At 44.1% G+C, this 27,239-nt stretch overlaps 1 protein-coding gene across 9 annotated transcripts in view; it reads left to right on the forward strand.

The window, feature by feature from the left end:
• HHAT (hedgehog acyltransferase) overlaps nt 1-27,239 on the forward strand; it is a 321,146-nt gene that overhangs the window by 257,239 nt on the left and 36,668 nt on the right. For 8 of the 9 annotated variants that reach the window (XM_045452422.1, XM_045452427.1, XM_045452424.1 and 5 more), the window contains one exon: nt 8,326-8,470. The exons of the other annotated variant lie outside the window; for it this stretch is intronic. In XM_045452422.1, coding sequence (XP_045308378.1) covers nt 8,326-8,470 — 145 coding nt within the window. The remainder of the gene's footprint in view (nt 1-8,325; nt 8,471-27,239) is intronic. 9 annotated transcript variants of the gene reach the window in all.

Below are 27,239 nucleotides of genomic sequence, written 5' to 3' on the forward strand. Positions count from 1 at the left end.
TGGCCACCAGAGCTAGGCCATTGGGGGACCTGTTCCTTGGACAGCAGCTGCAAAAGCTGGCATGCAGGTGTAATTCAAGCTCCTTCTAGGGAGATACTGGCAACTTGGAGTGAGCTGGAGGGAAAACGTTGGGGGGGGGGGTGTCCACCAGCTTCCCAGTGACCTGGGAGGATCACAGACATTCTTTAGATGTGTGCTAAATGAGCAGTCTGACTCTCAGGCAGAAAATTTTAAACTATGCAGTAGACCTCTTTCAGAGAAAGACTGGGAGATTTTTGCTTGCTCTCTTAGTGGTGACTCTGGGGAGAGAGCTGTGACAAGTGCTCATGTGCCCCTCAAGACTGCTTCTTTGTTTGCTCGTCTTGGGGGTCTTATGAACACAGGCACCATTGTTTTTCAGAGCTAATTGCCTGTTCCTGCAATGGGAGTCTTAAAATTTGGGGTGCTAGATGTGGGGTTCAGAATCTTTGTTCCTCAGGGATAAGCTGGGAATTAGGGTTTTTCTCCCAATTGTAGGATGCTATGTGGGGGGTGGGGTTTATGGCAAGAGTATGTCTCAGCCTTGTCTGCCTGTTAAGATGTGGGTATTTTCTCATTTACCTGATGTGTAGGAGTTTCTCTGTCAGTTTCTGGATTTCTTTCAGTGTAAATTGCTCCATTTACTGAATGTATAGCTGTGCATTCAGTGCAGCCACAGAAGGAGGGAAGGAGAGGAACCTCTTGTGTTGCCATCTTGATAGCCTCTCCTCTTCTAAGATTGTTTTGCTTATTTAGGTTCCCTTGAGATTCCATCTTAATTTTAAGATGAGTTTTTCTGTTTTTTGAAAAAAAAACATCATTGGGGTTTTGATAGGGATTGCCTTGAATCTGTAGATAGCTTTGGGTGGTATTGTCATCTTAATAATATTAAATATTCCAATCTATGAATATGGATGTCTGTTTCTTCTTGAAGTGTTTTGTAGTTGTCAGTATATAAGTCTTTTCCCTCCTTAGTTAAATTTATTCCTAAGTATTTTTTTTCTTTTTGATGCTATTGTAAATGGAATTCTTTTCCTAATCTGCTTTTCAGATGGTTTATTGTTAGTGTATAGAAGTGCAGCCGATTTTTGCATGTTGATTTTTGTCTTGAATCTTTGCCGAATTTTTTTTCATTAGTTGTAACAGTTTGGGGTTTTTTTATGTATATAAAATCTTTAGTTCTTTCTACATATAAAATCATTTCCTTTGCAATCAGAGATAAGTTTTGCTTCTTCCTTTCCAGTTTGGGTGCTAGGCCTATTAATTTTTATTCAGCTATTTTATATTCTTACCTTTGATCTTTTAGGTGTCATTTTCTGAGGGGATATGTTAAATCTCCTACTCTAATGGTGAATTCCAATTACTTTTTTAACTTCCAGTGTTATTTTAAGCCATATTGTTCTTGAAAATATTGAGCTCCTGAAATTGACACTTGGTGAGTATCTATCAACCATTGCTTAAGGAACACATGCATAACTAAGTACTAGTTTTTGACGTATTTGAAGTATTTCAAGGAAAAAAAACACTTCTTGAAGATCTACTTTGTATTTGGCACTGAAGGGACAAATATCTTGAAGATTCCATTCTAGGGGAGGGACGCACAGTGCTACACAGACATAAATTTGTACAATATAGCAGGCAGCATGAAGACATTTGAGTTAGGGGAATGTGTGAATCCCTGTACTATCCTTACTACTCTACTTACCAGTGTATGACCTAGGACCTGTTACTAAAGTCTATGCCCTTCTAGTTTCTCCTTTGCAAAAAGGGAATCGTTTCTCCTACTTAGCAATATAGCTTAAGGTCATCACATAGTGAATTTGTCTTTGCATCAGAAATTGTATAGCTAAAGCATATAGATTGATACTGTCTATCCCCTGGGTTACAGAAACACAGAAAAGGGGTGACTGACTCTGACAGGGTTAGAGTAGCCTATGTTTATCAAATACCAACTGTGAACTAGGAGTCTGAGCTTGCCCGGAGCAGTGCAGTTAAAAAGTGGGTCCAGAACCTGAGCACCATTTGGACTGGTCCAAAGCTGTTGGTCTCCTGAGCTGACGCTGAGCTGGAGCTTGAAGAAAGAATTAGGAGGACACATTTTCAGTAGAGAAAACAGCTTGTGCAAAGGCACAGAGCTGTAAAAGTACGTGCCATGTTGGAAGAACAGTGAGTAGAGCTGTGTCATTAGCAGGAATCAAGGTTGGAAAGTAAAATGAGGTCTGATTGTAAAGGGCCTTCTTTGGATTTTAGTCTCAAGTAGTAAAAGAGCCACCAAGATATTTTGCGCAATGGAGGGACATTTTCAGTGTACCTGACGAACCAGAGGGGGAAAGGCCAGAGTATAGCATGCCAGCTAACAAAGAGGCTTCTGCACAATCCAGAGCAGAGACATGAGGACTAAAAGCACGGCCATGTTGGTAGAAGAGCAAGAACACGGGGTGAGACAGTACTGTTGGCCATTCCAGAACTTTTGGCAGGATCCCAGCCCCTCAAATATGGCTTAAGTTCTCTGATTATACCAAGAGCTTGTTGTTTGCTTGGCTATTTGAAAGCCCCCTGAAATTGCTTCATATGCTGCCTGGATTTGGATGCCAGATTATAGGCTGTGCTGTTTTTAACCAAGCAGGATATGTAAACTGTGGAGCAGGTGACTTGTCCATTTAAGCAAAGTTGGCTTTGTCTTTATCACCACAGTATTTGATTCTCTCTCAGGAGCATACATTGCTTAGATCTCAGTAGTAGATACTGGAAATTTTCATTTCATTGACCAGATATATTTTGAAGCTTCGTACATTTACAAGAAGGAAGGAGGTGTTGCTTTTGAGTGCCTTCATATATTCCTTTGGCATGGATATAGGATGGAATGGAACATTAAGGAAGTCAGGAGATTCTGTAACTTATTTAGGGCAAAGAGAGAGGCAGGTGTTAAGTAACTAATTACTGAGCACACACAGAGTATTCATGGGTCTTATGTGATGCAGATGGAAGAATAGCACTCACCATACAGGGAGGAGCGTGAGAGAGGGGTTACTCATGAAACATGGACTTCTGAATGGAAGGGACCAAAGTGCCTTGTCCAATGAAGCAAGGGGAGAGGTGTCCTGGCGGGTTGGCGCAGGATGGGACAGGAGTTCGGGTCTTCCTGAGTGTTTTGCCCTGGCCACCCTTCTCTTTCACAAGAGCTCTGACTGTTTCTTTGTTACCTTTGGTCTCATCTTTACAGCCTGTGGGGTGTTTACCCTCATTTACTCTCCCTGGTCTCCAGCAATATCCCCCATGCCATTTCCTTGTGCATCCTCTCTTACCCTCTGGGTAGCATTTTTATTAGAAAATGAAAGACTTCAGTGATTATATGGAAGAACTGTGTCCAGCTGCTCAAACCCACCCAATTTCTTTTTTTAGCTTCTTCCCATTTAAAAATAAACAGTATCAGGTCCCACTTGCCAAGCCTTTGTCAGTCTCCAGCAGCCATTCCTCCGGCCCATCTGCTCCCCCAGATGCTCAGCCTGTCCCCTCTTCCCAGCTCAGCCCCACATGCAGCCCCTCTGTGGACGAGTGTGGGACCCACCGCGCACAGCAGCCTGCAGCCCCACCGCGCCATCTGCCTCCCCCCCTAGTGCACATTCTGAGAGTAACTTCTGACCCAGTTTCCACACCACCCTAGGACCCAACTTGTTCGCCCCAGCCCAGGTCCTGTGATTTCCAGGGACAGGATGCTGACTGGAAAAGAGAGAGGAGTTTCCATAGAGATAGGAATAAACACAGGAGCTGACACCTCACAGGAGGAAAGGCAAACTAGTTTGACAGTTTAGTTCTGCCCCAAGGTTTACTTTGTTTGGGTTAGTTCCTTTGGAAGTCAGTGTCTTAGAGGGAAGTATAAAGCAGTGCTTTGAGGGAAGTTTTAAAGTACGCTGTCCTTACAAAGTGTTCCCGCACCCCACGTCTTGTTTCTTCTATCAGAGACCCTGAACTCACGCAGAGGAATTAGAGGTCTACCCTGGGTGTGTGCTTCTAGGTGTTCTGTGGGGCTTGCTGTATCCAGGCTCAAAGTCCAGGATCTGCTAAAGAGTGGGTTATATCAATGCTAACATGGAGAGAAACCATCTCAACCTGTTATTGAAGCCAGAGTCCCTGAGGGAGAACTGGTCACCCTAGGGTAGGAAGTGATACTTTCTATTCTTCTTCTTTCCTCTGGGTCTGTGGGGTGTGAGGGAGAGAAGCCTCGGGATTGGTGGCACACCATGCCTATCTGTGGTTGGCACAGGAGGCTCCTCTCAAGTTGGGTGCCAGGGGGCGGTGGGTGGGTTAGGGGAGCCTCACACTGGGGCACTGTGAAGAGCACTGTCCCTGCCCTGGGATGCCTTTCTCTGGGCCCCAGGGGAAAGGGGGAACGTTTTTGGCATCGCTCCTAATGAGGCAGGAAGGGAGGTTCTGTGCCCCCATAGACCAAGAGGGAAGTTGGCCTTATAAGGAACATAGAAGAAAACATTTCACCCATGCTCAAGAGACACTGTTGACATTCTGGGCAGGACAGTTCTGTCTCACGCATTGTAATATGTTTACTATCCCTGGGCCCTGCCATCTCATGCCTTAATTTTGTTACCTTGGGACAACCAAAAGCTGCTCCGCAAGTTCTAACCATCCCCTGGGGATTGGAAAACCATTCCCAGTTTTTTGCTGCCAGGATATTGAATTGCCGTAGCCTCATCTTTCCTATGGGAAGAGACCATGACCAGACCAGAGCTCTGGTGTATCCTGTTGCATTTGTGTTAAAATCAGATTCTGTTTACCAGTCATTGCCTTATCTGACCAAGTTGGCAATTCCTATTTTCATACCTGATGGCTCCTCGCTATACACTGGCTTATTTCCCCATTTGGAGCACAGTCCATCACATGACCTCTCCTACCAGGGAGGCCTTTCAGCACCTGAATCATGACTAACATACGAGGTGTGGCCCCTGCACACGGACAGATAGCCTGTATCCTAGACGTGAAGGACCACAGGAGTGATGGCAACAATGGCTACAGGATATCTAAGGAGACTGTGTAAAAGAAATCAAGAGTTTAAAGTAGGAATGTTGACCCCATGGCCCTAGAGATGTAGAAAGTCATATTTATTGGTGGAGCTGGCCAGATATACCCTTCCAGCCTTGCCCATGTGACTTCTTCCCTCCTTAGGACCTCTAAGCATGGAACTTGGGTCTGGAGTGTAAATCAGGGGCTGAGGCCAGATGGCTCCCAAGGTAGAGGGAGATCCCCAGTGTCTAAACCGTCACCTCCCGCAGTGTATTCAGGGACCCCGAAGAGGAGAGATGGGTTCTAGCTGAGATTCACATCCCCTTTGCTATTAACCGTGGGCTATCTGCACAGGCCCTCTCTTTTGTTCCTGGTGCCTCTCATTCTGCTCTCCCACTGATCCACAGGGCAGAGAAGTGATGCTGAGTCAAGTTTGCTGCTTGTGGGCAGGCAGGCTAATTTTGTTAGTTCAGAGGATGGGGCTGTTAGTTCAATCAGGTTTTTGGATTTACTTTATTGTCTCCTACTTTGGTAATCAACAACTGCCTATAAGCATCCTGATTTCTCCTTTGTATCTTTCTGGTGTATTGATTCTAAAAGCCTGTGCCTTTAATGTTCTTGCTTAGTTTTTGCAAAATTAACTCTTTATAAAAATTGAATTGTAGCCCATTTTGTCAGATTTTAGATGTCCTCCATTGTCTCTGAGATCAGAGGCTCTTTCATATTTGCTATTATTTTGGCTTTTTTTTTTCCCTAAGCAGAAATAGGAATTTATTGACTCATATAGCTGAATAATCACAGAAGCAAAGGAAGATCCGTTAGAACCAGAGCTTCAGGTGCTGAAATGAGGAGCCCTGTGCCTCCAGGACTCACTCTCTGCCTCACCTCCTCCCTTGCTCTGCCCCTTGCCCCACACCTCTGCCTCCTACCAGCCTGGTCCTTGCCCCCTACTGGGTCACCTGGCTCCTCAGTCCTGCTTAGAACTAAGCCCAATGCAAAGAGCAGTTTCCTCTCTCAGTATCTCTCAGTTGGTTATTTAACAATTGTAATCATTTCCTGTAAAAGGAGAACCACTCTGAGCTTAACCAATCTACGTGCATTCTGTGTCATTGACATTAATATGGAAAAGATTACATGGAGCCTTTGAATTCCCCTAACAGGATGTAAGGTTGGAGGACACGGGTGGGCTTGGAACAGAAGTGCCAGAACATCTGACTCACCGGGTCCCTTAGAAATGAAACACGTTATCAGTGGTCCTGTACCTGGAGAGAATTATTTGGATACATTTGTGCCAGTTAGGGTAATCTATATTGTCTTAATTTATCATCCTGAATTTCCCCCCTATCTCCCTCCTTCCTCTCCTCCTGCCTCCCTAGTTACTGCTGATTGAGCCAGTGATACACAGAAAATATCTTCTGCTCTCAAATGCAGAAACTGGTAGATTAATGTCTCCCTATTCTCAGAGGTGAAGAGTGCTGAATTACAAGCCCATTTCATCCCCATGTCTCTTTCGTCACCATTTAAAAAAAAATTTTAATGTTTTATTTTTGAGAGAGAGAGAGAGCGCTACTCGCAGGGGAGGGGCAGAGAGAGAGAGGGAGACACAGAATCCGAAGCAGGCTCCAGGCTCTGAGCTGTCAGCACAGAGCCCAACACGGGGCTCAAACCCATGAACTGCAGGATCATGACCTGAGTTGAAGTCGGACGCTTAGCTGACTGAGCCACCCAGGCGCCCCTTGTTTTTATACTGTGTAATTAACTCTTGTCTGGTCTGACTTGACAGTGTCCTCTATACATGCTTGTGGCCTTTTAGAACAAGGGAGAGACTAGAGGTCACCTTGTCTGGTAGCCTCTAACTGGGGACATGTCAGCATCATCTGAGAGCTTTCCAGAACAATGATGTCCAAGCAGATGACTCAGTGCCAACTACACAGCTTATCTGTGAGAAGACCACACTTTACTTTGACATAATGGTGGCAGTAAAACCATGCTCCAAGGTGATGCTGGAGAACACCATGGATGGGGTGACATGTGATTGCAGCTGTATCTGAGCATATAGAACAGAAGCTGGAACTGGCAGGAGAGGAAAAGGAGAGGGGGTCAGAAATTGATTTCTCTAGATTTCCAAAAGACACTGACCAAGGCTTACACAGTGGCCCCAGGTAATCTGTAACAGACTTGCCAGAACTAAGCAAGCCTCCTTCCAGAGACACCCTCCAGCTTAATCCTTTTCTCATACTAGGAATTTGGTTAATTCAGATTTCTATTTGTAATTGGAGCACAGCTGAAATCAGGATGCAAGTGATCCCAGAAATATGTAGGTTTCAGGAAGATATTCAGGAACAATCTCCAAACCCTCTGCTCTCTCCTTTTTCTGTGTCTTTGGATTTGATGGAGGTATTTGTCAGAAACCCTGGGGCCCTTTGGCCTTGCTGTTGCACTGCACCTGGTTCTCATTCTGCATATGCAGTCCCTAAGAACAGTCCCTGTGGACGTGTCGATGGCGCTCACACACTCCAGGCACAGCACTCTGCCATCTTACTCAGGAGGACCACCAGAACAGTCAGTACCAAGAAAGAAAGGCTCTGTTTACTTGATGCAGTCCCCAAGAAGTTATTAAAAGGGAAGGAAAAAGTGCAATGAAGCCCTCAGGTGGACGAGCAGAATTCTTTATCATCATCATTGTTGGAAACCACCTCTCTGTTTCCTGCGTATTTCAGGTGCTGTGACAAGCGGCCGCTCTTGGAAGCTGCCGCAGGCTCACTCTCAGTGGGGCGTGTACCCTGAGCTCTGATTCCGGGAATGAGGTCGGCTTGTGCTGATTCTCCTGCGCCCTCTTAATGGGATTCTTCCTCATAGTGGGTCAGATTGACAGGATGGCTTCCCAGAGTCAAGTTACCTGGCCCAGAACATCACCCTGATCTTGACCTCGTTACATGGAGCTGTGCTGGTTATAAGGGAGCCCAGTTTAAACAGTTCTTATACCTGTAGTTCACATGCAGAGGATGTGTGGACACATTCATTCTGGACAAATCTTGACTAGCTTCAGTGCTTGTGTGACACGTGTCAGGGGAAGCCCGTTTGGCAGTAGGAAGCAACAAATTGGGGGTGCATCACTTCTTAGACCGGAGTGAGCATGACACAGGAATGGAAGTTTTTATGGCTGCTTAAGTCCTGCCCCAGCTCAGGCTCTGGGCTGGGTGTCCTGGGCTGGTACTAGAGATGCCCGGTGGTACCTCAGCACTATTTTTGTGCCCCTCCAGTGAGACACCACCTGCCTTTTCCCCACAGATTCACTTCCTCTCCCCACAAGCCCGCCGTCGATTCCACGCTGCCTTTGCGTCTTGTTCCACCTCCATGCTGATCCTGTCCAACCTGGTGTTTCTTGGGGGCAGTCAAGTTGGGAAAATCTACTGGAACAGGATCTTCATACAAGGTAAGTTGCCTGACAATGCTGTTTTTGGTCAATTTCTTGTTTTCCACGTATGCTGTTGCCACATACCTTGTGGTACATCTGTGTGGTGTAGCGGGAGGCGTTCATTGTTCTGTTCATGGTATGTGACCCGTAAAATACCAACCAGAAACAATTCCCCGTGTTTAGCCATAACGTTCAGGGGCCCCTACATCGATGTACCTCTCGTCTATTACATGCGGCACTTAACATTAAAAGGTATCATCCCAGCTCTCCCAAACTCTGCTGTTGCCTTCTACTAAATTAATACTCTGGTTTGTAAAAAGTTTCCTGGGGCACCTGGGTGGTTCAGTCGGTTAAGTGTCCGACTTCGGCTCGGGTGGTGATCTCACGGTCCACGAGTCCTAGCTCTGCGTCACGCTCTGTGCCGACAGCTCAGAGCCTGGAGCCTGCTTCGGATTCTGTGTTTCTGTCTCTCTCTGCCCCTCCCCTGCTCACGCTCTGTCTCTCTCTTTCTCTCTCTCTCTCTCTCTCTCTCTATCAAAAACAAATAAAAAACAATTAAAAAAAAAAGTTTCCTAATCTTCCTTCCTAATCATCCCAGCCTTCAGTATACTGCAGAAGTCTAACCTTTCATTTACCGCTCTGAGCATCCTGGCCAGCAAGGTCCTGGAAGCCCCACTGTGCTCTCCTGTAGCTGTGGGCTTGGCACCCAGGTTTGCCACAGCTCTTTGTTGTAGGTGTTCTTGTCTGAACAGCGGGATGCCAACACTCATGGCCAGTCTTGTATGTGATGTGCAGGAAGCGGTGTGTGTCAGTGTCCTCCAGCAGGTAAAATGCTGGTCTGTGGGGGTTACTGTGGAAACACTGCATTAATAATCGATCATCATTTATTTATGGTCCCTACTGCCCTTAGGCCGGAACTAAGAGCTCTGTCACGGCCTTGAGAGACTTGGGAGAATGAGGCCTGCCTACAGTGCACATTACTCCAGCCAGTTTACCGGGTGTGAAAAGCCAAGGTCCCCTGTTCTGTTTCCCTGACCAATGGCATGGTTTTGTGCCTTTGGTCTGGGAAGTTTTGCCAGGCGGTAACGGCGTGATTGACTGCATGACCAGGTTGTCGTCTCTACATCCGGGTCCCTGAGGAGCCAGTGATGCTTCCACTGCAGTTTTTTCATACCAGAAATAACCCCGGCACAGCTGCGTGAGCCCAGAATGCCCGGTCACAAGTCTAAACCATGGCGGCTTGGGGGAGCCAGGCTCAAAGGGGCCATGAGAGAGCCCTGCTCTGCTTTCCTCTCGTCATTACAAAACCCCTCTTTGATCTTACTTTTTGAGAACTATCTTAGCTGATGGTTCCTGAAAAGACAATGTACTTTTTAAGTGGGAGCCGTCCTTTAATAAAGATGGGAGCCGATGGGGTGCAGAGGGTCTCGAGAAAAAAAAACACGCTCCTTACGGTGGGCGACAGTGTCCTACTTTCCTGGCTTCCAACCACAGTACCTAGCATGACGCCAAGGACACTGTGACTCGGGAAAATCCTGACTTGGGACTTGCTGGTCACATGGACAAGAAGGCTCCCATCTTTGCTTCCGGAAATGAGGCCTCAGGTATTTGCCACTTCCAAGGCACTGAGAATACATTACAAAAAAGAAGCACACATAAATGTAGGAGCTGAACATGCAAACAGAAATGTGTCCACAGACTGAGGTAGTTGTGCCAGATGCATGAGCGACTTACCGTAGGTCATAGGATGGAGTGGCTTACCTTCCCGCAAAAACTGGATTTCACAGAGGAGGTGGCAATTGAATTGGAGTTTTGAGCCGCAAGTAGGAACTTGCCAGGTGGAGAAGGCAGGTGTGTGGGAATAATTAACACTAGCTGCTCTGTCAGATAGTTCTGAACTCTCAGTAATCTTTTCCCATAGAAATTTATTCTTCTCACAGTTCATTGTGGGTCCAGTGGCTTTTTCTAGGCAGTGACTCCAGAACCTAGAATGTTTCTGTGTTGATTCTTTACTTTCTTGGCCTGGCATCATGGAGGAGAAGAGCACATGGGGATGACACACAAGTACTAAATATCCCCGCCAGTGGTGACGCACAGCATTTCTGCTCACATTCCATTGGCCGGAACCAGTCACATGACCAGCCCAAGTGCAAGAGAGGGAGATGTGGGGAAGTGCACAGATATTCGTAGGTTATGGCACAGCAGGAGACGGTACATGAGGCAACCTGGAGGTGCCCAAAGGGCAGGTAAAAATGTGAGTTGGACTCTGGAAAACAGTATGGCAGTTCCTCAAAAATTAAAATAGAAATGCCATATGATCCAGAAATTCCACTATTGAAAATTTACCCAAAGAAAATGAAAATATTAATTTAAAAAGATACGTGCACCCCTATGTTCATTGTGGCATTATTTACAATCACCAAGGTGTTTGGTGATTACGCACAACCTAGGTGTTCATAAATAGATGAGTGGATAGAGAAGATGTGGTATGTATGTGTGATGGGATATTACTCAGCCATAAAAAGAATGAAGTCTTGCTATTTGTGACATGGATGGATGTGAAGGGTATTATGCGAAGTGACGTAAGTCAGACAAAGGCAAATACCATATGATTTTACTTACATGTAGAATAAAAAAAATCATTTGGTTTTTACAATAAGCATGCAAGAAATAACATTCTTTGGTTGGATATTGAGGTTGAGATTTTCCAAGGAAAACTGTAGCTCATGGAATAGCAGTAGAAATGATCAACTGATATACATAAAAGCTAAATTTTTGCTAAAGTAATTCTTCATCAAATAAATACAGATGGATAAGGCAAAGAAGAAAGCCCTGAGTATTCAAGAGTCAAAATGAATGATACTTGTGAATATTAACATTCAGTTTCATTTAGTCAAAATACAAAAGCTAACACAAATTTATGGAATTACCAGGTCATGGATTTTAAAACCATCAGTCACTTCCACGATCACTATGATTATGATGCTATGGCCTGTGATAATTCATTTACAAACATTGTACTCTAACAAAGGGGGAAAATGAATTTTTTGAATTTACAAATAGATAGTATTGATAATTAAAAATAAATAAAAACAGAAACAGACTTGTGAATACACAGAGCTGGTGGCTGCCATAGGGGAGAGGGACATGGGGTGGGGGGTGAAATAGGTGAAGAGGATTAAGAAGTACAAACTTTCAGTTATAAAATAAGTTCCAGACATGAAAGGTACAGCATAAGGAATATAATCAATAATATAATAATGGTATGTGGTGCCATAATGTAACTATACTTATTGTGGTGAGCGTCGCACAGTGTATGGAATTGTGGAATGACTATGTTGTGCCTCTGAAACTACTAATACAACATCGTATGTCAACTATACTTCAGTAATCAAGTGTTTGTCTGGATGTGGGTTACAGTTGGGGAGGTTTGGACTACATGAACTGTGGGAGTCAAGGGCACACAGGTACGTGAGGCCACGGGGTCGGGGGGTGGATACAGGTCCCCAGGCAGCAGGCACAGAGTGAGAAGAGGACAGGGTGGGAGGTGTGATCTGGCTGTGCCGGCACGTAAAGTGACAGAGGAAAGATCACAGCTATAAGATGTTCTTACTGCTTCTCGAAGGCATGCTTTGCCCTGCACCCTGTGGAACTAACATCAGGCGCCCCGGGGTCAGGGCTCAGAAAAAAACCGGTCTGCTTCTGCCGTGCGGGTCCTGCTATGGCCTTCGACTGGATCTGTGTTGTACCTTTGGAGCCAGGTGCCTGAGTCCTGGAGACCCAATCTCCAAATATGGAGGGCTCTGTGGAAGCATTTTTCTCTGGTTTCTGAGGCCAGGGAGGCTCAGCTTAGAAGGCATTTACTGTGTCAGAGAGTCTTTAAGTCAGCCTGGTCCCATCCCAGCTGGTCTGTCCCATGGGCCTCCTGAGGCAGGGGATGTCTACTGGGGACTTGGCAGTTCCCTTGTTTGCATGTTCCCCACTGCGGGTCTTTGAATTTCAGTATCTCCTGGAGGAAACTAAAGCAGATGGTGCCAAATCTCCCATTCTTGAGACCTCTGGATTTTACTTCATAAGTCATTTGATTGACTTGATAGAACAGTAGTATGAATATTCATGTTTGGGTACAAAAAAGTACTAATGAGTTTGTAGGATGTTTCCTCATAACTCTGTTGGGGGTGTTACATTCGCTTTCTAAAATTAAAAAAATCTGAATTCTGAAACTCCTTTGCTCCCAATGGTTTCAGATACAGGATTGCTGACCTGCACATGTATCAGCTGATGAATGAATCAGGACTTTGAGACCCTGGTTGTCTCTGGCCTCTTCTTCAGCCAATGGAGTTTGCTGTTCTGAGACCCACCCCTACTCACTGAGGAACATGAGACAGGAGAGAGTGAGGGGACGGAGAGTTCAAGCTCAGTATTTAGATTTCCAGGTTGAATGGGAAGGTGGCCCTTCCCCAAGGGTAACACACTTGGTCCCTGTGCACCTTGATGGGCTGGGCCCTGCTGTAGTGAGATATGGGAAGTGGTAATGGGTGTCCTTCCAACAGATCTTGCCTCTGTGAGTCCTGGAAGGGCAGGGAGGGGGCAGCCAGGCATCTGAGGATGGGGATTATAGAGGAGATTGCAAAGCCACCCCCCCCCCCCCCCCGCCAGAGAAGGGGCTGAGAGGATGCAGCTTTGCTAGTTCTCAGGGAGCCCTTTCCCCACATCGCTGATGTGCCTGGAAATACCTCACAGTTAGCCTGGAGATGTTGGCTTAAGGTCACTATCTCCCTATCTCCAGTTCCTTGGATTTTGGCATGGGTCTGTTTGCTTTAAGCTACAAAGCTTATTTTAGTAGCATATGTAAAAAATCTCTAGCCTGGTCTCTATGCGGCTGGTAACAGCAGGCTGTAAAATCAGACCCTGCCCTTTCTGCTAGGCACACTGCCCTACTGCCGGGAAATCGGAAGATGTCAGCCAGCAGATGGGAATGCTCAGCGGCCCTCTCAGGGCATCACACACCATTTTTATCGGGTGTTCTCTCTGCTGCAGGGGTTGGAGAAGTAATGTTCATTTTTTTTTTTTCAACATTTATTTATTTTTGGGACAGAGAGAGACAGAGCATGAACGGGGGAGGGGCAGAGAGAGAGGGAGACACAGAATCGGAAACAGGCTCCAGGTTCTGAGCCATCAGCCCAGAGCCCGACGCGGGGCTCGAACTCACGGACCGCGAGATCGTGACCTGGCTGAAGTTGGACGCTTAACCGACTGCGCCACCCAGGCGCCCCAGGAGAAGTAATGTTCAATTAATTACGGGAAATCATCTATATCTTTGCCTTTAAAACCAAAAGTCCCCAAACTTGTGCTATTGAAATTTACTTCAAGCAGCTTGAGTAATGTGAATGTTTAGGCCTCGTATATTTAAGGAGCTTAGCTGGATCCAGGGATCTGAGAAGGATGTGTTCTGGGGATTTGGTCCCCGGGCCTGCTCTAGGGGGCTCTGCTGTTGCATGCTTTGCAAACTCAGGTTGCTTCTTACATAACTCTTTGGCCTTCAAAAGCATCTGTTGATGGAAAGAGCTTTCTCCTGTCTTAAATCCTTGACGTTGAAGTATAAGTTAATTTCTTGAACAAGCAGATGATGACTGCTCTCTAACTCAGAAATATCAGTGAGTTATAACTCCAAATCTGCAAGACCAAGCTCCATAAAGCAATTGTGTCTCAAGCATCCTTGCAGTGCCCTGTAGTCCTGCTACAGCTGGCAGTGCCCTGTGTTCGGAGGGGATGGATGTACATTGGGAATATATCTGGCCTTGAGGGGCTGAGAGCTTTATTAATGTTTGTGTGCAAGGTGGTGTTGCTTCTGGAAGGTCCATTTGCTTTTGTCAGCAGTAGGCAGGGACTCTGTAAAAAAGGGACCTAATCCTTTCCCAAGAGGTAGGGACCTAGATCCTGCATCTAGGGTTTTGCAGTGACAGAAATTTCATAGGGACATGGTATCCACCAAATATTCTCCTGCCTGAACTTCTCATCACACACACACACGCGCACGCTCAAACACACTCAAACACACACACACACACACACACACGCACACGCACACTACACCTGTTTCCCTCCTCTTGTTGCCTGATCTAATTTGGCAGACTCCATCTCAACACTTAGCTCCTGGAGTGGCCCTGCGCCAAAGCAAGGAGAATGTGGTTCTTTTCCAGATTGCAATGAGAGAGGAACTAGTAGTTTTTTGTTCTGTTTTGTTTTGTTTTTTATGCAGGTCAGAACCTTTACACTCCCCATATTTGCTTACTATTTCTAGCTGAGAAAGGAGAAAGTAGATTTCCTCCCTGATTACTAGCTTGTCCAGGCAACTTATTTGTCTCCTGACTCAAATGGCTCTGGACAGGCATTGTATGTAAAGCTGAACTGGGGTATCACACTGGAAATTCTGGAAGGCTGTGGTTAGAAACTCATTCCCCTCACATCTTGTTAAGTTCTTGGGACTGAAATTTCATTTTTGATGAGAGAAGACAGGGGGCAGAAGTCAGTGTCTCAGGGGCCTTCCTTTGTGATTATTTTGTCTCGCCATCTTCGCTAGCCGTCACCTTCAAAGGGAGTTTCTGTTGCTCCGATCGATCCTGCTTCTGCCTCACTGGGTCCTGTGCGAGCCGTAGAACAGTTAGAGGAGCAGGGGCTTCCCACCCTCGTACTTGTGGTAAAGTTGTTTGTAGATATAGGTTATAAGGTTCATCCATGGTTACACATTGGTCCATTTATGGCTATTCTTGGAATCTGAATTTCAAGACTTAGAGATGTCTTGGTTTCATCTTTACTCTATGCCACATGGTCTCCCAGATGGCTTGGACATGGGTTTTTTAAAAAGCACTTCAGGCCAAGTCACTAGGTATAGGACATGAGAAACAGTGAGTGGGAGTTCTTATCCAGCAGTGCGCCTGGGGTTATGTTAAAGCTGAGAGGATTTTAAAATATCTAGAAAGGAATTTGAATCATAGTACATTTAAATACTACTTTCTGTAAGATTGTGGGAAACTTTTTCCTGTTAACCAGGAGTTTCTGTGGATTCGTTTGCAAAGAGTTTTATGGACTATGGGAACATTTTAAAGCGGTCTTTCCATAGAATATCAGGTAAAGACTAGTAGAACTTAGACACAGTCAAATAAAAATAATTTTGATTTTTACTGTTTTATTAGCATATAATATTTGAAATCTCTACTTCTCGCTGGCCCTAATCTACATGCCCCCAATCATATATGTGCAGGGTGATATGCAGAGGTATATTACAATCAAATCACTATCTTATACACTTTAATTTTTTTTAATGTTTATTTATTTTTGAGAGAGAGACAGAGTGTGAATGGGGGAGGAGCAGAGAGAGAGGGAGACACAGAATCGGAAGCAGGCTCCAGGCTCTGAGCTGTCAGTGCAGAGCCCAATGCGGGGCTCAAACTCATGAACCCTGAGATCATGACCTGGGCTGAAGTTGGACGCTTACCGACTGAGCCACCCAGATGCCCCATCTTATACACTTTAAATTAATACAATATTATATGTCAATCATATCTCAATAAAATGGGGGACAAGAGGAAAAAAGCATATTACAAATATGTAAATAGAAATTAAAGTCAAACCAAAATAATTTTTTTTTAATTTTTTTTCAACGTTTTATTTATTTTTGGGACAGAGAGAGACAGAGCATGAACGGGGGAGGGGCAGAGAGAGAGGGAGACACAGAATCGGAAACAGGCTCCAGGTTCTGAGCCATCAGCCCAGAGCCTGACGTGGGGCTCGAACTCACGGACCGTGAGATCGTGACCTGGCTGAAGTCGGACGCTTAACCGACTGTGCCACCCAGGTGCCCCAAACCAAAATAATTTAAAAAATCTAAGTCCCATTTATTCTCTAACTATATATATATATATATATATATATATATATATATGTATATGTATATATATGTATATATATATGTATATATGTGTGTATATATATATATATATATATATATATATATATATATATAAAACTGCTCACCATGTGATAATATATTCAATATATAAAAGGATATCTGTAGCGGGATTTGTAAGCCTGTACTGTAAGGCCCAAACCAAGAAATCTCTTGGGGTTGCAGGACATGTTTGCTTTCCGAAATGAACCACGCATCCTGGAATTTATGTTATTAATTTATTTGACTGCTTATCACAGTTACTATTATACCTTCCGCTACGGGTGCAGGAATAGTTCAACACCAGCTGTGCCAGCACATGCCAGATAAGGATAAAAGGGGAGGGCGCTGGCCTTAACCTACTTCTTCTGGAACTGGTGCCTTATGCAAGGATAAAGTCCAAAATGGTAACTCTGCTAGTTTTTATCTTATGCATCGGTAGCCAAGGGACCCTTTTTACCATACTGTCTTTTCCAGTCACTACTGAGCATTATTAAAAAGCATTAAAACTTAAGAATCTGTAATATGGAATTCAGTAACATTTTGTACCAGAAGGAAATTCTGCAAAGCCATCATCACCAGGTGTCTCAGCTTTGGAACAAATTCTTTCATGAGGCAGGACCCTTTGTTGGGTGTGTTTCTGTTTACTATTGCACTGGGCACTGACCACCTGCTTTATGCCACCACTGGCATTTGTTTCCTGTAGTTGCTGTAACAAATGATTATAAATTTGATGGCTTAAAGCAATACAAATTTATCTCTTACTGTTCTGGAGGCCAGAAAGCTGAAATCAGTATGGCTGGACCAAGGTCAAAGTGTTGGCGAGACTCGTTTCTTCTGGAGACTCTAGGGTAGAATCTGTTTCCTTGCCTTTTCCGGCTTCTGGAAGCCACCTACACCCTGTGGCTTCTGGCTGACGTTCCTCCTTTTTAAATCCCTCCCTCTGTCCCTCTACTTCTGTCATTACTGTGCCTTCTGTCTGATTCCTTGTGTCTCTCCTACAAAGAACCCGTGGTTACAACAGGCCCACCTGGGTAGTCCAGGGTAATCTTCCCATATCAAGATCCTTAACTTGGTCACATCTGCAAAGTCTCTTTTGCCAGGTGGAGTAATATTCGTGGGTTTCAGAGGTTAGGGTGTGGTCATCTCTGGAGGAGCCATTATTTAGCCTGGAATAGCACAATACGGTCACAATCACTATCGAACAGAACATTCTTCCTGTGGCACTGATGAGATAGCCTCTTCCTAAAGAGCTTTGATTATAAAATAGCAAATTGGATATGCTGCTAGCTTCATTAAAATGAGAATCAGCCTGTAAAAAGAAGTGGTACTTGAATTTCACAAAAGTGTACTTGTGAGGTTTGCTATCTTCAGGGTACTTAGGGAGTAGTATAGGAGAAAGCTGTAGCTTTGCCAGCTCAGCTCAGTCCCCCATTCTCTGGGAGCAAACCTCTCCCACCTCACTCTCATTCTGTGCCATTCTGGTAGGGCACATCTTGCACCTAAGATTCGGGGTTCAACATGTGCCGAGACTGGCCAGTTTCTGTTGGAACTGTCAGGAAGGAAAAACATTCTTTCCTTTGCTATTGCGGAGGTGTCAGAACATCGGGCTGGAGCTGCTGGCAGCCCTCTTGCCACCACCAGTGAGAGCCAGGTAGCAAGGAAAGCCAGCTCTGAGGAAAGCAGAGCTACATGTTGGATGCTGTGTTTTGGAGACAACTCACTGCCAGAGATTTTTAAGCCCCTAGATCCAGGCGTCCTTGAAGCCAACGTGTCTGTTACTTTTCAGTTACAGGAGTTCCTTGCTGTTCGTTTTTTTTTGTTTTGTTTTGTTTTTTTTGTTTGTTTTTTCTCAACTCATGCTGTGAGACAGTTCTTCAGGACTCTCTTGTGTTTCTGTAGATCTTTTGACTCTCTTTCAGACCATATTTCCAAGAATGTTTGTATAGCAAACATCTTTGGAAGATGGAAACAGTATCTTTCTCCAAAGTAGACGGTATTTGTTTACCATTCAGTATAATAAAGATAATATCCTTCTCTGGGGCAAAGGTTAGGCAGGCTTACTGCCCATTGTAAAATGTTTGCATTTCCTAAGCCTGGGTTTATCTCCTATGACGTACCTCACTGCCTGTGCGGGCATCCCCTGGCCCTCTTTGCACTGCATTGTGGGATGTGGGGCTCAGGGAAATGGCACAAATGCTCTGGCTGCTGTTATTGCTGTGAGTAATAAAGCCGAGTCCTTTGTCTCTGACCCAAGAGTCTCATGTCTTCTGCCAGCATCCCTGAATTTTGACAGGCTGATTTGTTGTTTTCAAGCAGGGGTAAAATATCAGACCTTTCACTGACTGACAGTCCAGTTTGGTTGGTTTTCTGTTTCTGTCACTTATAACCAAAAACATCCTGACTAATGTAGATTAACCTAAATAATGTAGGTAGAACATACCGCCCTGACAGAATCTTAAGGGAAGGATATTTGGGGAGATTCTTTTATACCGAACCGTTTTTTTCTTATAACTCTTTTTGGCTTTTGTTCCCCCTAATAAAGAAACTGTATTGAAAAATTGTGTACACTATTACACTTTATAATGTAGGCATCTACACTCTTCTATTATAAATTTAAATAAAAGTATAAGAGATCTCATTTTTGCTATAATATGAATATTGACATTTAAAAATAAACCTGATACCTTTAAATAGTATGGATTATAAAAAATTTAGTGATTTGCTATCCACCATCATCTTTTAAAAAATATTTATGGACAGGGGCACCTGGGTGGATCAGTCAGTTAAGTGTCCGACTCTTGATTTCAAGATCGGTTCATGAGTTTGAGCCCCACATTGGGCTCATGGGATTCTCTGTCTCTCTCTGTCTCCTCCTCTCTCTCTGCCCCTCCCTGCTCTCATGCTCTACCTTTCTAAATAAATAAACATTTAAAAATTATATATTAGCAAGATCTTTTTCACAATGTTATTTCCTTGATCTATTTGTATTTCATTTCTCCCACAGAATTTTCGCTTGTTTAAAAGTTATTTCCTTTTTCAGCTGCCCTACTTCTTTGTAGCATTGTTGTGTTGTTTGTTTACTTTTTGATTGCCATAAGTCTAGAAATGTAAACATTTTCTCCTAGGTTGAGTTATCATTATAATTATTATTAGTGCATAACTCAAAGCAGCACAAAGATAATACCAATTATAAGTAATTATTAAACATAAAAAGTAAAATTTTATTAGAATTGCATTTCTCTTGAGATGGATACTGTAGGAATTTCTGGTTGTTTGAGTAAAAGAATTATGTAATTATCCCTTTATTTTGTCCCTCTGACTATTTTAAAGTTTTTTTTTTGTTAAAATATACCATAACCCAGAAGTGTGTATATATCATAAGAATTTTCTCTAAGTGAACACACACGTATAACTTGTGCCTAAAACTCCCTTCTTATGACTCCGCCAATTACTTGGGTAACCACTATTTTGGCTTCTAAATGCATAGCTTTTTGTCAGGAAGCTTGTTTGTGTGTATATAAGCAGAAATGCATTCAATCCATTCTTTTGTGTCTAGCTTCTTTTGTTCAATATCACATTAAGAGAATCATCCATATTTTTGAGTGTGGTTATGGATTTTTCGTGCTTAGTACTGTAAGTATTCCATTTTGTGAACATGTTATAATTCATTTACCCATTCTGTTGTTGACAAACGTAGCAGCTATTAGCTCCCACCACGAGTCAGATATATGACCTGTGGTGAAGCTGTGTGCACATTTTTGTTGGGTGTATACCTGAGAATAGGACTGCTGCCTCACACGCTATGCACATATCCAGCTTTTGCAGATACTGCCGGATGGTTTCACAGAATGTTTTACCAATTCCCTTGAGGGTTTTACACCCTGGAATAATATCCTGAGGTAACAGAACAATGGGGGAAAAGCTTACCTTTCCTTTGTAAGGTAGATAAAGGATAGGGGAAAGGAGAACCTTAACCTTAGGTTAAATTTTAGAGAAGAATGGAGATATGTATACACGGATATATAAGATATATAAGAATGGATATATAAATATATATGTGGAATTGAGGATCTGGAAATCAGTTATTCTAAACTTATACTTTGGAAAGTCCTGCTTGAGCCCTAGTGGTATGTATAACCCATTTTGAAGACTAGTGCCCTGTAGGGAAAAGAAGGTCACTGTCCTTCATGTCCTACTCCATAGTCCTTATTCTAGCCCAGAGGAAAGGAGTGTTAGACTGGACTGGAGAATAGTTGTCTGGGTTAGCATGTGTCATTTAGCCACTGCTGCATAACAAACCACCGCCAAAGTTAATGGTTTAAAAGAAGAAATACTTATTTAGCCCATGAGTCAGTGTCAGCTGGGGACTGGCTGGTCTAGGACAGTCTCAGGCATACATCTGTGGGTCAGCCATGGGTTGGATTTGCTGATCTTCACTGGGTTTTCACATTTCTGGGGCCCTGGCTGGGATGAACTGATTAAGTCAGGTCTGCTTCACGTTGGCTCCTTATCCTCCAGCAGACTGGCCCAGGCTTGTTCACATGGCAGTCATCACGGTCCAAGAGGGAGAGCAGAAAGTATGCAAGGACTTTCAGGCTTAGGCTCAGAACTGGCACGCTTTCCCTTCTGCTGCAGTCTTTTGGCCAAAGCATGTCATAATGCTAGCCCAAATTCACGGGGAGGGGACATAGACCCCAGCCCCTGATAGGAGGAGCGGTATGCTCATTTTGCAGAGATGTTGATACAGGCATGTCAAGGGGTGTGAGCGTTTTTTGCAACCTATCTCAGTTGCATTTTCAGAGGGGACAGAGAGCTGGCCCAACAGCATGACTGTTGAGATGATCCAATGAGGCTGGACAGGTAACAGGAATCACACTGGTCCCATTTTGCCATCTCTCCCCTTGGCCACTTCTCTTGTGGCCATTTCTCCCTCTTTCCCCTGAAGAGGCTTTCTCTGCCCCCCATGTAATAACTCCTATCCAGAAGTTGTTGTGGCTGGTGAAGGGCAGGAGAGGCCTAGGCCAGCTCTACTCTGCAGTGAAACAAAGACGTGTGTGTGTGTGTGTGTGTGTGTGTGTGTGTGTGTGTGCGCACGCGCGCGCGTCCGTATATACATGCATGCAGGTGTGTTATCCATACTGTGACTTTCTGGTACACTGGGACACTGAGGATGGTCTAACTTAAAGGAGCTTCTCTGTGGGCCAGCCTGGCCATGTGGAGTTCTGCTCAGGGTGTGAGGCCAAAGCCCAGCTACCAAGCAAGTATTCCTTTGCTTTGCATAGATGTCTAGGCTGCCTGGCATTCAGACGTTTCTGGGTGCTCTGACTAAATGTGATTTACTGCCTTTTAGCATCTACTGTTGGTATTCTAACTATTCATTGTTAAGTAGTTTTCACCTCACCAGCTCAGTTGATCTTCTTGGCAATCCTGCGAGATAGTTCAGACAGACGTTGTCACATTACAACTCTGAGACTCAGAGAGGTCAGAAACCTGTTCGTCATTACACAGCTAGTAAACAGAGACACCAGGTGCGTGTCACTCACTTTTGAGTGCAGATCCCCCATCCTTTATGTTGTGCTGTCCTCTCACTTCTTCCCTCTGCAAGGTCTGCATCAAGATAGGCAACCACTGTTTTCACCACAGAGCATCTCTGGGTCCCACTGTGGGAACACAGTCTACGGTGCCTGGCTCACGGCTCTGTTCCTGGTACTTATCACAGGGGGGTCGGAGGGAGGAGGTAGGGGGCACACTTCTAGGTTCTTGGGCTGATAGGCCAGCCCGTGGCCATCACTGGGTTGGCTGCCAGCTGGTCTTCACCCCTGCAGCAAAGTGTTTTTATACCGAGTCTGCCCCTTTGGTGAAGGACTCTTGCTCACCTGACGCGTCAGCCCTCGGGTGTTGGTTTTCCCTCTGGCAGGCTTACTCAGGCACTGCGTTAGCTTGCTCATCGGCCCGTTTCTCATACTAATCACCCTTACTCGGACCAGGAGAGCAGGGGAAGGGGAAGATCATTTTATTTGGGCATGCTATCTGAATTACCAGAGAAATAAAGTGACCTCAGCACGACTGTCATTAAGAGCCAAACGCCTGTGGTACCTCATGTAGTGCCGAAAATGCAGCACGAGGCAGCAGCGTAGGCTGGTTGTGTTTTTTTTTTTTTGTTTGTTTGTTTGCAGTAGGGATCAGAAAGTGGAATCCAGGGGGCTTTCCTTGCCTCAGGAGTTCTGTCCATCACTGTGGTCACCTCTCTTGAGTGTAATTAAGGCAGTCAGGTATTCCGATGGATATTCAGTGAATGAGAATGAAAACCACTGAGGAAAACTTGTTCGTTGTCTTGAAATAAGGACAGAAAATAAAAATGAACCCTGTTTTGTGAGCACCTGTTTAGTATAGTTAAAGGGTCAGAGCTTTGTGTCAACAGGCATTCGAGCCTCACCTGGACCACTTTTCTCTGTACGGACTTGAAATTCTTGCGGCCCACCAGCCGCCACCCTGTTCACATTACCTGCCGCTGAGGAGTATTCTTTACAAGGGGACCTGCTAAGAGAGGACATGACAAAGGGAGTACCGTGTGACTGGTGTCCTTATAAACTGGGGACATGTGGGTACAGAGACAGTCACACAGGGGGAAGGTGAGGTGAGGCCACAGGGAAAAGATGGCCACGTAAAGACGGGCTGCTGCTGTGCCACCACATGCCATGGAAGCCTGGAACCACCAGAAGCAGCAAGAGGCAAGGAAGCAACCTCCCCTAGGGGCCTCAGAGGGAGTATGACCCTGCCAACAACTTGCCTTCAGACTTCTAGCCTCCAGAACTAGCACAGTACATTTCTGTTGTTTAAGCCGTTCTGTTTTTGGTACTTTGTTATGGCAACCTTAGGATACTCACATAGGATGTGTGGTGCAGGAAGGTGGTGGGATAAGGTATTCAGATGGGTTGGCAGTGACTTCTTCCCCCACCCCCCCCCCCAAAGAAACAGAGCAGTTCAACACATAAGTCCAGAACTAGAAGGTCAGAAACACCCTCTTCAAGTTAGGTTCAAGTTAAGTCTGTGCTTAATATTTATCTTCTCATGTGTCCTTCTCTAACCCATGACGCTGATTATACCGGAAGCAGCAGATAGAAATAGCTGGTCTGGAAGTATATGTTACCCTGTGTCAAGGGGCACACTGAGGCTTCCTGGGAGGTCAGGCAGGATGGACCGCCCCACTTGGAAGTGGCCCAGCATCCAGCCGACCTGAGGCTTGAATCCTTTGTCCCTCAGTGCAGTGCCCCTTTGCTCCCCTCTGTTCTCCTCTGAGTATTGTCACACTCCAGCTGCTGCCAGCTCTTGCCTAGAGAAGGAGGCAGCTGCTAATTTGAGCCCTATTTAGATCTCTAGGCAGCATGTCTCAGGACTTTTCTTTATTTTTTCTAGTGGTGCTTTCATGTGACCTTGGGGGAAAAAAACTGACTCACCTATCAGTAAAGCAAAAGGGAAATCTAAAATTTTGTCTTAAAGGTGATTGTCTTGCTATGCTGATAGACATCTTCATGGGATTAGGAGTAGGTAGCAAACGGAGTTACCTAAAACCTGTGGCTTTTAGAGGGAGAAGAAAACAGACAACTGAGGGCTGAGGCAGCGGTTATAACACTGTTATAACACCAGAGAGCATTAGGTGTATCTGGCTTTCTTGGGAGAGGCCAGGCCACCCAGTTTATGACTCAGGAACATGGGCTTTTGCTTGATTTCCCTTTCCTCAGTTATTCTTTACACATTGGGTAGATGGGACCACTTTCATAACCTTTGTTCCAAGCTGAGTCCCCTAGGTGAGCAGGTTTTTGAGCACATTTGTTACAACGTATAAGAGCGGATCATTTATATTCTTAAGGTTGTCAATCACACACAATCAAAAAATGTCAGACAACATAACGGGCACTGTTGTGTGCTGACTTTCAAATGACAAATGGGCAGTGGATGGTCATATAGGCCTGTTTGAGGAAACACCTTTCCTAGGAATGTCATTGTGTTTTTACTAAGCTAGAAGACACCAGGTAACTTTTAACATAAAAGAATTGCTTTTGGTCCGGTCTTAACATTCTATTCATGTCTACGGTTACCTATCACTTACTTTTATCATATTTGAAGCTTGAGTCTTGATTACTTTCCTCACTTGGTGGCTGCCCCAACAAGATCACTAGAGACTTGGATCATACCTTTTGCATTGCATCAGCGAAGATTTTACTAAAAGAAGCAAAAGTATAGAGTAAGGAAATAAGAAATTGGGAAACATCTCAGACTATCTGATTCAGGAAAAAGAGGCTCAGTGGTTAAGTAAGTCTGAATGAGGCTTAAGATCTGTTTTACATAGAAAAATGCTTGAAGGAGAGGGCTTCCCTATATTCCTGCCAGTCATTGTGCCGAGTGCTTAGGATACAGTGATAATCAGTTGTGGAAGAATGTGCAACAGTGCTTTGGGACATACCAGTTTTGATAAGTGCTTTGGGAACAAAGAGGTGAATGCTTAACTTTATATTCTGAGTGAGAAAGTCATCATGGAGGAGGTGGGACATCAGAGGTGAGCTTCAACGATGAGAAGTACCAGACTTAAGGGATAGATACAGCATGCACAAAGCCATGAAGGCATAAAATTGCACACTGACAAAGTCTAAGCATCTCAGGATCATGGCAGGAAGGATGCAAGGTGTGATGTTGATGAATAGGCTGGTTGCACCAGAGAACACCAAAAAGGTAGGAACTTTTTTTAGGTACTTGCTTTTTTAGGTACAGAGTATGGACTTCATCCTTAATAGGCTGGGGAGGGGTGGGTCACAGAAAGATTTTTGCAAGACAGTACCATGATTCTTATTTTTTGAAAGATCTATGTAGAGGCAATTGTGGAGGCTGTTTCTAGAGGAGCAGTGCTTAGAACAGAGAGGCCAGTCAGGAAGCTATGTGAGAGATGACAAGGGATGCTGAGTGTCAAAGGATAGGAAAGACAGAAGAAGAGATCTTCAGAATTCTCCCAGGGAAGATTTTAGGGAATTATCTAACTCTTCATAATATTTATAGTTTAATGGTTTTGGTGCCTGAGATAGACAAAAATACTTGAGGTTTATCTGCTGCTTTTGTAGATAACATAGATTAATTTCTGAATTTTGAAGAAAAAATGGCCTCTACAGACTTCTCTGTTTCCTTTCCTTTGCCTCTGCAGTTTGAGGGAATATGCAAGTGCTGAGGAAAATGCCAAGACAAAGAGGTGGTCTTTGTGGAGATAAGCAGCTTGTTCAGTAGACTACCTGAATTAATACTTTTTCCAAGGCCAAATTCATCTGGAAGGGTTATGTATTGTAGTTTCTTGTTCTCTGCAGATATTTTCAGATTTGTCTTTTGTTTCTTCTTTTTTTAATGTTTATTTATTTTTGAGAGAGAGAGAGAAGGAGGGGTAGAGAGAGAGGGGGACAGAGAATCTAAAGCAGTCTCTGTGCTGTCAGTGTGGAGCCCAATGCGGTCCTCAAACTCACGAACCGGGAGATCATGACCTGAGCTGAAGTTGGACACTTAACCAACTGAGCCACCCAGGCATCCCTTGTCTTTTGTTTCTTAAACGTAGTGAGTATAATTGCTTTATAATCAATGTTTGATACTTTCAGTATATTAAATCTGTATTTATATCTACTGTCTTCTTTTTGTGCTGGATCTTACTGATAGCACCTCTTCCCTTGTATGCTTGGTTATCTTTGACTATGTGCTGATCATCATCTTATGTGATTATATGTGGGTTTTTCCTGTGGTCCACTACAAAGGTACCTTCCTCCAAACAAAATTTGTGCTTATATTTGATGGATACCAGATAGGACTGGTTCATGGTTATACTTTTTTAGGGAGAGATTCACTTCTTCTTCTGTCTTGTTTACTTCTGGTTCACCATTAACCAATAGGTGATTTGATTCCTTTTTAGGCCCTAATCTAATATGCTTTTGTGGTTTGCTATTAGACTCACTGCTTTTAGCAGCCTGGAATTTTATTTCTGTTATCTTACCCCAAATATTGTATCACAGTCTGGAAAAACAAATGTTCTCATGACAAAAACATTTAAAAATTTTTTCTTTGTGTTTATTTTTGAGAGAGAGAGAGAGAGGGGCAGAGTGTGAGTGGGGGAGAGGTGGAGAGAGAGAGGGAGACAGAATCTAAAGCACACTCCAGGCACCGAGCCATCAGCACAGAACCCAGTGTGGGGCTTGAACCCAAGAACTGCGAGATTGTGACCTGAGCTGAAGTTGGATGCTTAGACGGCTGAGCCACCCAGACGCCCCATGACAAAAAAACTTTTTTAAGAACTTCCCTTGTCTCCCCTGGTTCTCATTTTTTCTTAGATTTTGGCCAGGAAATTCCTTACTGTTGTACTGAACATTGCCAGCCTTTTGAAAAAAATAAAATATTTATCTAGCAATTTTAGGTTTTTTTTTTTTTTCTTCTGGTGAGATTTTTTACTTCCAATTCCAGGGAGAGTTAGTCCAAATAACTTACCTGCCATTGCCAGAAAAAGAAGTCTTTCTTAAATTCTATAGAAATCCTGATTTTCCTTTGAGTCAGGCATACCATTTAAAACATCCAAGAAATGATCAAATGCTTCAAATATAAATAGAAGGCATCATATAAATTCTTGATACATGAATTCATATTGGATTGCTAAGAGAAGGTAGGTGTGTTTGAGAAATCTCCTAATTTCTGAGGGTTGTGGGTTTTTTGTTTTTTGTTTGTTTGTTTGTTTTTTTTTTTTTTTTTTGCTGTTTATATTTGAGAGAGAGAGAGCGCGCAAGCGGGGGAGGGACAGAGAGAGAGAGAAAGAGAGAA

This window comes from Leopardus geoffroyi, chromosome C3 (genome assembly GCF_018350155.1).
Source record: "Leopardus geoffroyi isolate Oge1 chromosome C3, O.geoffroyi_Oge1_pat1.0, whole genome shotgun sequence".
NCBI lineage: Eukaryota > Metazoa > Chordata > Mammalia > Carnivora > Felidae > Leopardus > Leopardus geoffroyi.